Raw genomic sequence first — 14,049 nt, 5'->3', positions numbered from 1 at the left:
CAAATATACATGCAAATATCTATTTTTTGACTGTCTGCTGCCTTTTGTTCTGCTTTCTGTCAAGATGATCCCGCACTGCCTCAATAATGTTGGGGTCCAGACTCTAGGGAGGCCAATCCATGACTGATAGTGTTCAATTTTGTGTTTTTCTCTCCAAGTATGCTTTTACTGGATTGGCAGTGTGTTTGGGATCATTGTCACGCTGAAAAATGAATTGGATGCTGTCTGCATTCATAATTACATGCATTTTGTCAAGATCCCAACACCACTGGATGAAATCTTAATGTTTTTTTAGTTTTTTTTTTTTAGGCCCGATATTTTGTCTTCCACTTATCCAGTTTCCTCAGTTTTGTTGTAACCGCACACTGGGCACAATAGTGAGATAAGTTAGCTGAGCTAATAGCTCTTTAGAAATCATCTTACTTGTACCAAAATACTATTGTACGCCTTTCAAACTGTGTTTTCTTTATACATTCAAGTAAAGAGATGGGAATACATTATGTGTTTTTGCGACTGGCTACTAGTAACAAAGCATGGAGACCATGTTAAAAATTACAAGAAAGTATGAAAGGAAATGGAAAGAAATTACGGCTGACCCAAGAATTTAGCACAGTATGTATTATACATAAACAAGCAATTCATTTGTATTACAATTCTCTATCCGTCAACCATAGAAAACAAGAATTTACACAAGACAGATTTTGCGAGAAAAAGATGGCATTACTATTCAGTTTACTCCTGCTAAACTTGGATTTAAGGAACTCAGTAGGTCCTTGGCACAGAAACAGATGCCAGGTCATTATATTCCTACTGGGTGTAGCTCAGGAGGTATAGAGCAGGTCAACTACTGATCAAAAGTTTAGCGGTTCGATCTCTGGCTCCCCCAGTCTGTATGCCAAGTATCCTTGGGTAAGATACTAACCCCAAGTTGCTCTCAGATGCATCCATCGGAGGATTAATGCATGTGAATGTTAGCTAAAAAGCACTGAAAAGCATAGAAAAAAAGTGCTGGTGTGAATGGATGAATGTGGCATGTCGTATAAAGTGCTTTGAGTGCTCCATGAGGGCAGAAAAACGCTATATATGAGTCCATTTACCATTTACTGATTCTGATGAGTGAACTCTGAGACACCCCTCCTCAAACTGACCCCTTGCAATTCAACAAAAATTTCTTCAGACATGGCATTTTTAAGTTAGGGGATTTATAAAGGATAACCTAAGGCAAAATTAATTCATAGCATATAATCCTAAGTAAGAGAGCAGTGGGCGACACCTGAGAACAAGCTCCAAGTTACTGTGCCTTGATCAAGGAAAATTAACCCAGCAAGTTTCTTCTTTTGACAGAAGGAAACCAATGAAAGCCTGGAGACAACATGTAAACTTTAAAAGTTGACATTACTGTCACGTTAACACTTTTAGTCACACATACAATCAGAACTGCTCCCAACAAACATAGATGTTTACATCTGCGCTGTAACTGCAATAATTTAATCAACCGATTTGCACTACAACCTGGTTTGCCTCTTATCTGTAGTTAATTTTATTTAATTTTAATAACTGTACAGTACTCTGTTTATAGTAACCATTGTCCTTAATGTAAGTATGTAAGAAAAATTGTGTATGTTTCTGTTCTGTGTCCTGTTTACCGTTTGTTGTATATGTGTCTTTCTGGCTGCTGTTACAACCAAATTTCCCCTTGTGGGACAATTAAAGGATTATTCTATTCTATCTATTCTTCTATTCTACATCTCCAAAAGTTGATTCTGTTCATCTGGACGTAGCGTTTTGTGGGAGAAACGTTTCGTCACTCATCCAAGTGACTTCTTGGATGAGTGTTTTAGTCACACAGCTCAAAAGTAGTCATGAAATAGTTAATGAAGCCTTAAAGTTAAATGTTAAGGACAAAAGCAAATAATTAGCAACAACTGTGGCCTGACAAAATTCAATTCAAAATCCCTTAAAAATGGGTTCATACTTGAGAATTCTGCAGCCATGCAGGTGCCACTGCATATGCCTTCGTCAACATCACATGTTATCAATTTGTCATAGGATAAAAGTGGGTTGCCCATGAATTCACTCATTATTGACCTGAACAACTATTCAAAAAGATCATAAGCCTTTTAATTCTGTTATGCATTGCCCAGCAATAGGATGGGCGCTTCTGTTATTGAACCCCACTATCTGTGTCACCTTCCCACACAAAGAGTGTGTAAGACAAGACAAAATCCAGATTCCTGCTTTCAATGTCATTTCACACTCTGCAATCACAAGGGATTCCTGGCCACATGCTGCCAGTGTCCTGCAGAAAATAGATCTGCCCACCACAGGTCTTATTACTCCTTAAGCTCTGCCACAGCCTGGGGTTACACCATCGTGCCTGACAGGAAGAGGAGACGAGAGAGAGACGGAGCAAGAGGAGGGAGCAGGGGTGGTGGGAGAGAAAGAAAGACAGCAGCAAGACATGTAGAGATTAGACAAGGAGAGAAGAAAGGTTGTGACATAAGAGGGAGAAGAGCCGAAGATGTAAAAGTGACAGCGGAAAAACTCTTCATCTCCAACCCCACTGTGCTTATTACCTAAACTAGGACTAGGTATGCACATGTATACACACGCAGACACACAAGCAGAATAACAATTAGGGGCAAAATCTCGCAGGATATTAAAGGTAGAAGCATCAAAATCCTTTGATCCCCACCTAACCCACCGCAAGATGGGCCAGACAGGCAAAAAGTCATTTGCGTCTCAAGGGCAACAGAGTATGTTGATGATGATGATCTAAAAATAGTCCCGAACACCTTCAGTCCGTCAGCAGGACCCAGTCATTCGTTAGCCTGCACATGACCTTGGCTAGCTGCAGGAGCAACAGCAAGGTTTCTCCCTGAGGAAACAACAACAACACGCTACTGCTGACATGACTAATGCTTACAATCACTGTGCAACACACACCAAATCTGAGTCACTCTTCATAGACGAGAAATGTCGCACTCTTTGTTTTAGATTATTGCATTTTCTGAGTCTAATTTTTTAAAAGTCATCAGGTGTTAATAAATGTGCTCGGGCTGAAAAATACGGATGTGCCTGGGTAATACCCAAACGTCTAATAGCTTAGGTGCAGCATTTCTCCAGAGGACAGCACATGGAAGCGGCACAGCAGGGAGGGGTCTGTGAAGCTGAAAGAAGGCCAGGTTGGTACTCTGATTGATTTAGTTCAAGGCACCATTACTAAAATAAGAAATACTTTAGCAACGACAAGGGCAACGGACAAATAAAATCCCTCCAGGGAAGCTAAAAATAGACAACTCAATTTTGTAATGTGAGTGCAAATGACTTGCCTCCTGCTGCAGGCGTATCCTGTATTAAGACTTTATTTTAGTCTCAAGCTGCCTATGAATGAAAATAGCTCACCTTTAAAAGAAAGCACAATTTCATATAATGCAAGCAGCAAAAAGAAAAAGAAAATCAACAGGTGAGTGCATTTTTAATATACTGCAAAGGCACAAAAGCTAAAATACATGAAACAAGCAACTCTGCTTTTGAACACAAACTAATTAAGAGATAATAAACTGTGGTTATTCAGAAAGTGTAAGTCTTTATCAGCTCACTGATGAAAGTCGTCAAGCAATTAAGTCGGCTGTGCTGAGTCCTACTCCTATTTGGTCTCATTTCAGGTCATTTAATCAGGGCATTATCACCTGTTCATGTAAAATAACCTTCTTTAAGGACAAAATATTAACTCCTTAATGCCTAGTCAATTTTAATGCACGAGATTTTGTACGTTTTTGAGGCTTCTACATCATCAGTGTGATTTTCTTTCCCCCTGAAAGGGCTAAGTAAATTGCAAAAAGCATTTTGGAGCAATAAATTGCATTAAGAAAAGTGCCAGATATAGCAAATATCACAAAAAAAATGCAAATTAATATTTTAAAAAATGTATTTGTCACATGGTTATCAAGTATTGTCAGGGAATTATTTCACTGAGTTTATTATATAACACTTATATAATATTTATTGCAATATTCTTATCAAAAAGACATTTCTCCTAAAACTCAGAAATAAGCTTAGTTTAAAATAGTTTATCCATTAGAGAGAAAATCTATTATTTTAATTCTGTCATAGTTAAATTCAGTTTCAGATCATTCACAGTACGTGATGGAAAACTTACTTTGTGTGTTCAGGGAGTTTTAATGGTCTGAAGAGGTAAGATTACAATGTTTCCAATTTCTTGTCTCTCCATGTTAGCCCTGTAATAGACTATAGACTATAGAATACCTTGGGTCTCACCAAAGGTCAACTGGGAGAAGCTCACGATCAATAGTCATGGGAACTGTTGAGAGCAATTCATGGTATGTATAATTTTGTACCAGTTTATTTTAAGTTTTTTCTAGATGAGGACCAATCAAGAACATGAACACTTTTTTTCCCCGATATAAAGTAATCATTTTTGTCTTCTGTTATTCATAAGACGACTGTATAACCTCCAATTCTGTAAGTTTTCAACTTTGGTGAGTGTGTGTCTCACAGTGCGCTGTTTCAACACAGGCAATACTTTTTCTTATAAAAAAGGCGAGCTGGTCCTCTGAGGCGCTAATACAAGATTTGTCCAGTTTTCTCTGCTCTGGTTACATTTAAACATTTATTACCTCCATTTACACTAAGATGCTACTTTATCTCCTTCCTTATTCCTTAACCACCATCTTTCGCTTGGGTTCAGTACTTTGCAGCATATAAATGCAGTGAGCTTATTTATAGGACTTTATCCTGTTTAACAACAACATCATCCTGGAAAATATGAATTGACAGAGACTACTGAAACATTTCATTTTAATGCAGGCTTAATTAAATGAAACTGAATGTTTTGGGGTAGCTCCCATGCTGTGTCTAAAATAGCTTCCACTTATAGAACATCAGGAGAAGAAAAAAGAACATCTTTGTTTATTAGCATCAACATGGCAAGATGTAACCATTTGTAACAGCAGGTTTCCATGGTAACTTTAAGCCTCTCAGGCTCAAATTAAGTTTTTTGTTGCTAATGCACAACCAAGTCCTGCAGTGGTACTTCTGAGTAAAAAAAACTCATAAAATATGTATGTGGGGTAATCAGGTTGTTAGTTTTTAACTGTTGCAAATCGGCAACGTCTGCCTGGAGAGGGTTAACAATCAAACTGACAAAGTTTCAAGTGACCTGGCTAATCACGTGTCCAGTCGTTTCTTTCATTAGACCTTGATCATGATGCAGTGCATGCACGGGATACACAAGGTAACTGTCATTATAATAATGCTTTAGGACTGTTATGCTATATTGTCACATCTATAGCTTAATCGAAAGTGAACCAGGAATATTTTTCAGATTCTTTCTTAGGCCACACGCAGATAACAAAGGCAATTAAATAGCCTAATTTTAGCAGTGTAGGAGAGAGGCTCCATTGTGACCAAACAGTGCTGTTACGTTCCACAACATTCACAAAAACGTTGTTGACATTTAATAATTTCTCATAGTTTTTCTTTTCATTCAAGTGTTGATAATTGCTCAGTTATCAGGCAAGAGAAAATCCCCCTACGAGTTTGGATAAAAATAATGAAATGCCATTTTTGTCTCAAGCGGGAGAGATTTTGGTAAATTGATGAAAATTGCATCTTGATGGGAGTCATTTTTCTTTTTACCCTGCAAGTTGTGGATTAAGTCTGAATCCACTTGGGAATGGTGTTAACTATGACTTAATCATACTCATAGTTACACAGTCCTCGCTGATCCACACAGAAACAAAGCTATTCCACCCAGACACAACAATCAGGTGTTGCAAACACCCAACGTCCTTTAATAGGCTACCCTTCATTGTGACAGTCTCCTGTGCTTGCCTCAGTGCTCAGCCATATTTCTCACCTTACCCTATTAATGAATAATCAGGCACTGCTTCTTTGCGATCACACACCAATGATAGAGTTACGGGCACCAGATGCTGCTTTTCAAGCCTCTTTGAGGCAAAATTGAGTCTGTATGCTTATATAGACGGGCACCTCTGCACATTAACGTGACTGTGCAAGCATGCGCATGCAGAAGCATGCGTGTGTGACATGGAGGGATCGAGAGAGGAGAGAATAGAAACAGAAGTGGAGCAGGAACAAGGGCATCCCTTTAAGAGCAGCCTGCAGAGACTTTGTCCTACATTCCTCTTTGTTTCATGGGAGCACAGAGGAAGGGGAGGAAAAAAAAGGGATGAAGAACGAGGGATGGGCCAAGGTATTAAAACAGATTCAGATGTGGGCGGGAGAGGACGCAGTATCCTCCCATTGAAAACATCCCCAAAATAGCATCAGTTTGGCAAGTGAAGTCTGCCGCAGAGGAAGAGAAAAGGCATTGCCTTGTCATCCATTATTATGTGCACTGTGGTAAACAAGCAGTTTGAGAAAATAAACAGATGGACAATCTTTTTCATTAAAGTTACATTACCATTCATTCGGGGAAAAAAATCATAAGAAGCAATCTGCTTAACAACAACAACATGGTTTCCAAGTCAGTGACAAGTAATATATTTGTTCAACTGGGAGGGCATCCAATTACCAATTCCCAGCTTTGAACTCTGTCTACCTGCTTCCACAGAAGACTTTGCTGTTTTTTTTTATCTGTGGAGAATACTGACCAGCATAACTCCTGCCAGGAAAAGTCCCACCTGCAGAAAGGTAGAAGCATCACGGCTCCTAGGAGACTGACCTGGGCCTCCAGAACGCTACATTTTCTTCAGTGTTTTACCCTTATGTGGCCTCACGGGGTTTCCCTACATCACTCAAGTAGATATAAAAGCCCATCGTGCAGCTCCAGCCTCACGAGGTCCAACCCACATGCACTTACTCCACCGCATGTCTCTTTTTGCCATCACCACAGGGAACGAACCATAATCCTTCCCATTACTGTTGCCTTTTTCACAGACAATTTCAGAAGGATGTTCAGTTCATCCCATGGCCAAAATAGCATATTGGGAAAGCAAGGCACTGAGCCTGAATAGTCCATGAGTCTGGAGTAATTGCTGCCATTAAAAGAGTGACCTATAAATCTGCGCTCATTGATTTCTCAGTCATTAACATTTAGTGGCAGGGATGCTGGTGGGAGAGAAGGTCATATCTGGGGAGCTTTTTTAAACGCAAGCATTTGGAGGAGAAGAATGCGAGTCTCACCATTGCAATGTATGAATTTATTTTTTTATATCCGACATACATGCGTGTGTAACATAAAACAAAGGGTGATAATGAGAGAAAGAATGTGTGTCCACAACTGTGCCCTTGTGTAGAAGCTTGTTGGACTGCGTGGGCTAATCATAGCCAAAAACGGGGAGTAAAATGTAAAGCTTGCGACAGGTGCAAGTGACAGGTAGCGTAGATGCAACGTGTAATTTGCACAATGGCCAGCACGATACACGCCTTGGATTATTTTGAGGTCAGCAGCTGCAACTTTCAGATATTGTTTGCAATTAGATGTTAGAGCAGATTGGTGCTGAGACAAAGATGTCTTTCTTAGAAGACAGTTGACAAAGAATTAGGATGTGGTCAGCTGACATGTAACAAATGGCGCAGAGCACGCAAGAGGCTTCAGCTGCTGTAGTGAAAGTATGGCCATAACACAAGGCTGGTCCTATTTAAGATGTGAAATGCTAAAGCGTCAAGTGGAGCTCCTTGGGGTTGATTAGTAGCCCCCCTCCCTGAGTGGAAGTACACACGTGATAAATGACAAGCTTGAGCTAATGACGACAGTAAGGGTGGAGAAAGCCTCAGGTTAGTGCGAGCATAGAGACATCAGGTCAGTGCCTCTCAGAAGTTGAGTCACAAAGAAATACACTTAAAGTTTGCATTATAACATTCAAAGGTGAAATAGTCCAAAGAAAGCTACGGCTACAGCTATACATTCTTTTTTAACCCTATAAGTTTGGTGTTCAGACATTAAGCACACTGAGTATAACCTATACTTTATTACTATGTGATAAGTATAATTGAGTGTAGTATGCAAACCTTACACCTACCAGTCACTTTATTATTTATAATTTACTAATAGGGGATTGGACCCCCATTAGCCTTCAGAACTGCCCTAATTCTCTGTGGCACAGATTCAACATGATCCTGGAAACATTTCTTAGAGATTTTGGTTTGACATCATATCATCACACAGTTGCTGCAGATTTGTTGGCTGCACATTTCCTGTTCCGCTACATCCTAAAGGTGCTCTGTTGGTTTGAGATCTGGTGACGGTTTAGGCTATTTGAGTACCGTGAACTCACTGTGACGTTCATGAAACCAGTTTTAAGATTGGTTGAGCTTGGCATGTTATTCCGCTAGAACTTGGGTAATACTGTGGTCATAAAGAAATAAATATGGACAGCAACAATACTCAGGCAGGCTGTGGTTTCAAGCGTTACTCAATTGGTACTCAGGAGTTCCAAGTGTGCCAAGGAACTGATACAGGCAGGATGGACGCATGCTGTCATTTTGTTTTAAGATCCTACATGCGAATGTCACAGCAGAAATCGGACCAGACAACATTTTCACCCAGATAACTGCCACCCGGTGAATATTTTCTCCTTTTGGAAAATTCTCTGCAAACCCTAGAGATGGTTGTGTGGGAAAATCCCAGGAGATAAGCAGCCCGTATGCTACCAACAACTTGTTCAAACTTACTTAAATTACCAGTCCTTATGCCAAGTTTTAACTTCAACAGATCATGCAACGAGTTACTTCCATGTTTAGCTTAACCTGATTAGTTTAACCCGATTAGTGCCTGATTAGTTTATCCCTTAATTTACATTAAGGGTTGAAACTGGTGTACATAATGAATGTACACCAATGTGTGTGTAGACTTCACAGTTATATCAGTTATCTGGATGTGTGATGCAATATGCTACACATATTGTCTCCAAATATGATCATTTTTGCATGAGTGTTATGTAACAGCATGGCTCAGCTGCCAAAGGACTTTTGAGACCACATTTCACTTTCAAGTATCATGTAATGAATGCCAACCAAGTGCCTGTGATTGTTATTTTTTATTTTAGTTTTTAATCATCCATCAAGGATTTTTACTTGTAAAACTGTATCTTGAATCCCCCTTTTTTTTGTCCAAATAAATAAATCATAATAATAATTCCAAAAACATTGATTAGAAAGAATCCTGGGGTTGGGGTGGGGGGGGAACACAGAATATATATGAAAAGATGTGGAGGAAGAAGTAAAGGTTTTTATCCTGAGGTGCAAATGACTGAGTGGATTCATCCCATGAATAATTTTCATCTGATGCTAAGAGATAAGACTGAATAAGTTGGATTGCATTTCAGATTTACTTCTTTTGAGAAATTTGCATCTCTATTCCTGTTTCAGACTCGGTTCCCTCAAGACACAATTTCACAGTTAACACCAGTAATAAAGCAAAAATAAACTACAGAAGCAAGGCATTACTGCAAGAAATAAATATGGTGAAATAGTTGCACCCGGTTTCTTCCCTGTATGATCAGTAAGTTAGGATAATACTACAGTCAACATTCCCTTATCCGCAGCCACTGCAGATTTATTTTGGTTAATCACTAATGCATAAAAGTAAGTGCTGCCAAAGTCACTGTGTTTTTTTTTAGGGCACTGTCATGCATTCCTGATCTTGATTTTCAGCATCAACCTCTAACAAACAATTACATGGTTACAAGGATGCATATGGAAACTAGGAAGATACAAAAATATGTTCCCCGCCCCTCAAAATAACACTTCTGATACAGCATATAAACATACAGCGTATTACAGGTTTTGTTGAGCAGTAATAATATACACACTGGAACCCTTTATCACACCTCCTGACAAAGAGAATTAGGTTGATTAAATGTTTTCTGGCTCTTCATTTAAGCTGGTGTATTTTTTTAGCCAATGATTTTGTATCTTGAGTGTAGTCTGGCTATGGGATGTGCTGCCAGAGCTAATAACACAATATCTTTTACTAGAGAGAACCAGAAAACGATCCCTTCAAAAGGTACAGTTAGACTGAATGGTGTGAAAGTAGCTGCAATGGATGTCGGAGAGATGCCAGGCCTGCAATCTGTCTCTGGGTGACTGCCAGCCAGGGATACACATAAACTGACAATACCCACACACCCGTACTCGCACACAGAACAAGCTCCCCAACACATACAGTATCTGCCTATCTCTGTTACCATGGAAACTGACAGGCCTCCCATTGACAAATCCTCCGATGGAGATGTGTGTATGTGCGTGTGTGTCCATACAGTACGTGTGAGCATCGCTGCTTCTTGAGTGCTTGTGGGGGTGTTGATATGTGCGTTTGCATTTCAGAGATTGCACTCTGTGAAGATGAGTAAGCACACATGTGCGCCCGTCATTCAGATACAGCACGCAGGCCAAAATAAATGCATGTAACAAAAAACTCTACTCATTTAATTTAATCTAAAGTTGTCATCGGTAAAGCTGGTGGAGCATGAGTGAAATTACACCCTAATGTCATGAGACTGACACTTACTCTGAGGAGTCTATAAAGTATATTCCAAGGGCCCCGATGCTGAGTGCAAAGACTAACACCACCTAAGGAGAGAGAAAAAAGACAAGGGAAAGAAATTACTTTCATGCACTTCCACTATGCTCATTAATACAATTTACAGTAAACAAAACACTCCACTCATCTGGGTTGGACACAATTTGCAACACTAGTTACAGCATCTGTAATTAAATAGTGGCTTGCCTCCTGCAGGTTGCAGAATGGGTAGACATTTTCAAATAGCACACACTGAATAATGAATGCCAACTCTCATGTCAGCAAATACGGCGTATTGAACACAGGCAGTGTACAAAAGGAGGCGGCACAATTACAGGGAGCAAAGGAAGGGTGCACATAGGCAAGCTGATGAGAAGAGCAACAACAGTGTGTGTTTTAGGGGGTTAAGAGGAAGCCAGTGTTGACATGTGCTCCCAAGCTACTGCACTGAAACAATGTATTATGCTAGACTGGGGTCTGTAATGTTACTGCGACTATCTATCACTTCCATTAATAACATCAATACCAGAACCCTGCAGTTATTCATATTTTTTTTATATCTTGCAAAGATTTGAGTCCCAAAACATTGCTATAAATGAGTTAAGTGGATACGGATCTTATAAACACAAAAATAGTATCATTTTCTTCCCGTCTCTTCAAATGTAGTATAAAAGAAATTCAGAAGCTGCTTGAAAACACCTTATTGTAAGCACATGCATGTCTCTTCTTGTTCCAGACCAGCAGTTAAAAAGTGCCACAATAACCCCCTGCAGCAACATCAGGGTTCAAATCATCATCATCCTCACTGTGATCATCACAATCATCGTCGCAACAGCTGACCAATGTAGCGTCGTATAATAGTTCCTCTCTGATGATCCCTTCTCCCATTCAGCCATCTCACAATAGAAGCTCAATATCCCTGCTGATTGGCCCATTTATTATTGATGATGGGAGCTTGATAACTTTCATGTGATGGGTCCTTTGTATTGATCCAGCACATTGTGGCTGAGGTAAACACCTCCCACCCACCCACTCCTCATTGCATTTTTAATAGTTCCCTGCTTGAACAGGGGATGATGGCAATTCCGAACCCAGAGAGGTCAAGGGAAGGAATAACTAAACAAGCCAAAGACATCAATGAGGTTCCGCATAAAAGACACAAAGAGAAAGCTCAAGCTGAAACGCTACCATAATGTCAGCAATTTTGGGTTTTTTTTTAATGAAAGGCACTCCACTACTCTAAATAGAAGAGGTAGTAGTCTATTATGGGGCATTATCTCATTCTAATGCTGCCTTGTTGTGTGTTTTTCCCCAAAAGATGGTCATAGATAGTCTTTGGCAGATGCTTGTTGAGCATCAAAGCCAAACTGAGTAATCTTACACAAGTTTTTTATTTTCTTAAGAGAATCTAATCAATGTTATACTTTAACCTGTTTGTTGGAATACTACTGCTTATGTAAAAGAAAATGCATTAAAATGACATATTGATTTCTGTAATGATGCTCTGTAATTTCTGTAACAATAAATAGTCAGGACATCTTTTCTCACTACTTGTGAGAACTGATTCTTAAGCAATGTTCAGACTTTCAGGAGGTGATAGTAGACAAGGTGTTTATGTTGCATTAGCAGACACCTAATCATCGTATCATGTGGTCTGGTATGCCAACACTTCATAATAGTAGCATGGCTACTGGTCTAATACCACATCCACCCGTAAGTTTTAGAGAATGACAGAAATACAATGAATACAGGAGAATCTAATCTACTGTACATTCTAAATCTGACAATACTATGAGAGTGCAATGTTAGTTCTCCACAAACCACAAATGGATCTGTAAGTCTCAGGAAATGTGACTAGAATGAAAGTTAGTTTCAGTCGCTTTGGAAGTTTGATGGCTGTGATGGTGGAAAATCAACATTTCAAACATAGCAGAGACTGCATGTAAAATACTGATGTGCCCATCAAGATGGACTACCATTATGAAGCATCGATTCTGGCACTTTGGCTAGGCACCAAAGGCACCATAACCAACTTCTCAGTTACAGTAGCCATACCCTGTAACATATACACCTTGACAGATATTGGATTTTTAAGACCAATTCTGATACCGATAATTGGTATTATATATCAGCCACAAAAAACATAATTAGATTCTCCTACCATTTGTTATGTGTAATTATTCATGAGTTCTCACTAAGATAATATACTATATAATATGATACTCTGCCCAACTCTGTGCGGATTAGCTGGTTGTGTTTGTGACATTTTAAACGCACATATGTTGTCAGCACTTACAGAGTTTGTGTGTTGTGCTGCTTAGAGAGGGCACTTTGGTGGAAAAACTATGTAACACAAGTACTCATAACATGGTCAAAGAGTGTTTCTCCATTCTGTTCATCACTTTTTAAAATTTTCATTTATCGGCCGTTATAATGCGGATATTGATATAATGGCAAATCACTAATAATTTCCAATACATCATCATGCTTTAATAAAACACCCTATTTTGTCAACTATTTTGCTCTAGATATAACCAAAATTACAAAAACAAATAAATTAATTGGTGGGCACTGCTTGCTGGCTCTGCAAGAATGAAAATTGAGTTAAGTCATTAATCTTATAATATCTCAGTTTTTCAGTAAAATGCATTAAAGAATTAAAGCAATACAGAAAACACAAGAAAATACACAGAAAATGAAAACAAAGCAGTTAACAGTGAATACCCAGCTCTGAGCTGAAGAGATGAGAAACGTCATCATCTTAAAATGACCCAGTTATTCAACTGTGTTTTGCAGCCCACCCCTCCCCACACCCCATACACTACACTTTTCCTCACTCTCAGTGTCTCTCATCTATAAGGGCTAACTGTTGACCTCAAAACCATAATCTACCAAGGGCAACCAACTGAGCATCCGCCACTTCAAATCAAGGAAAATGCAATGATAAACTACAGCAGCAGTAATAGCAGAAGGGGCATTTCCTCCACTTCCAAAAAGAAATTTAATCAGAAACCTCAGCAGCAGTACAAAGATTACTAAGTATAGCTCCTGCATTTGTAATACCTCAAAATTATTTCCGGGGGCCGTTTATGTAAACATTCAGTGATTCACATGTGATTAAATGGCATCGGTGAGTCACATTTCTTATCAACTGGAATATGCCAGCATCATGTCTGAGGAACAGCTTTCGGACATGATGTCTAGGTTTTCATTGGTGTACCCCTTTCTATATTTAAAGTGCTAAGCTAAATCTGTCAAATGCTTTCCGAGGTGCACTTCAGCGGGCACACTAGAAGACTCCAAGTGTAAACAGGGCAGCAACAAATTGTGCATGTGTGTGTCTGTGTGTGTGGGTGTATGTGTTTGTGTGTGTGGGTGTATGTGTTTGTGTGTGTGAACTTGAAAGCGTTAGGGTTTCAGGTTCTCTTACTGCAAGCAGGCTAAAGGCGGCGGCTCTCAAATGACACGATCAGAATTGTAAACACATAATAACACTAACTTACACATATAAACACACATGCAAGTCTGACACACTGAGC

At 39.4% G+C, this 14,049-nt stretch overlaps 1 protein-coding gene across 28 annotated transcripts in view; it reads right to left on the bottom strand.

Moving 5' to 3' along the window:
• kcnma1a (potassium large conductance calcium-activated channel, subfamily M, alpha member 1a) overlaps positions 1-14,049 on the bottom strand; it is a 150,609-nt gene that overhangs the window by 69,592 nt on the left and 66,968 nt on the right. For all 28 annotated transcript variants that reach the window (XM_084947872.1, XM_084947880.1, XM_084947881.1 and 25 more), the window contains exon 3: positions 10,499-10,560. In XM_084947872.1, coding sequence (XP_084803998.1) covers positions 10,499-10,560 — 62 coding nt within the window. The remainder of the gene's footprint in view (positions 1-10,498; positions 10,561-14,049) is intronic.

The sequence above is a fragment of the Perissodus microlepis genome, chromosome 13, assembly GCF_051167445.1.
Source record: "Perissodus microlepis isolate ML-2025 ecotype Zambia chromosome 13, ASM5116744v1, whole genome shotgun sequence".
Taxonomy (NCBI): domain Eukaryota; kingdom Metazoa; phylum Chordata; class Actinopteri; order Cichliformes; family Cichlidae; genus Perissodus; species Perissodus microlepis.
The sequence above is the reverse complement of the archived record's forward strand: the minus strand, read 5'-3'. Positions and strand labels throughout refer to the sequence as shown.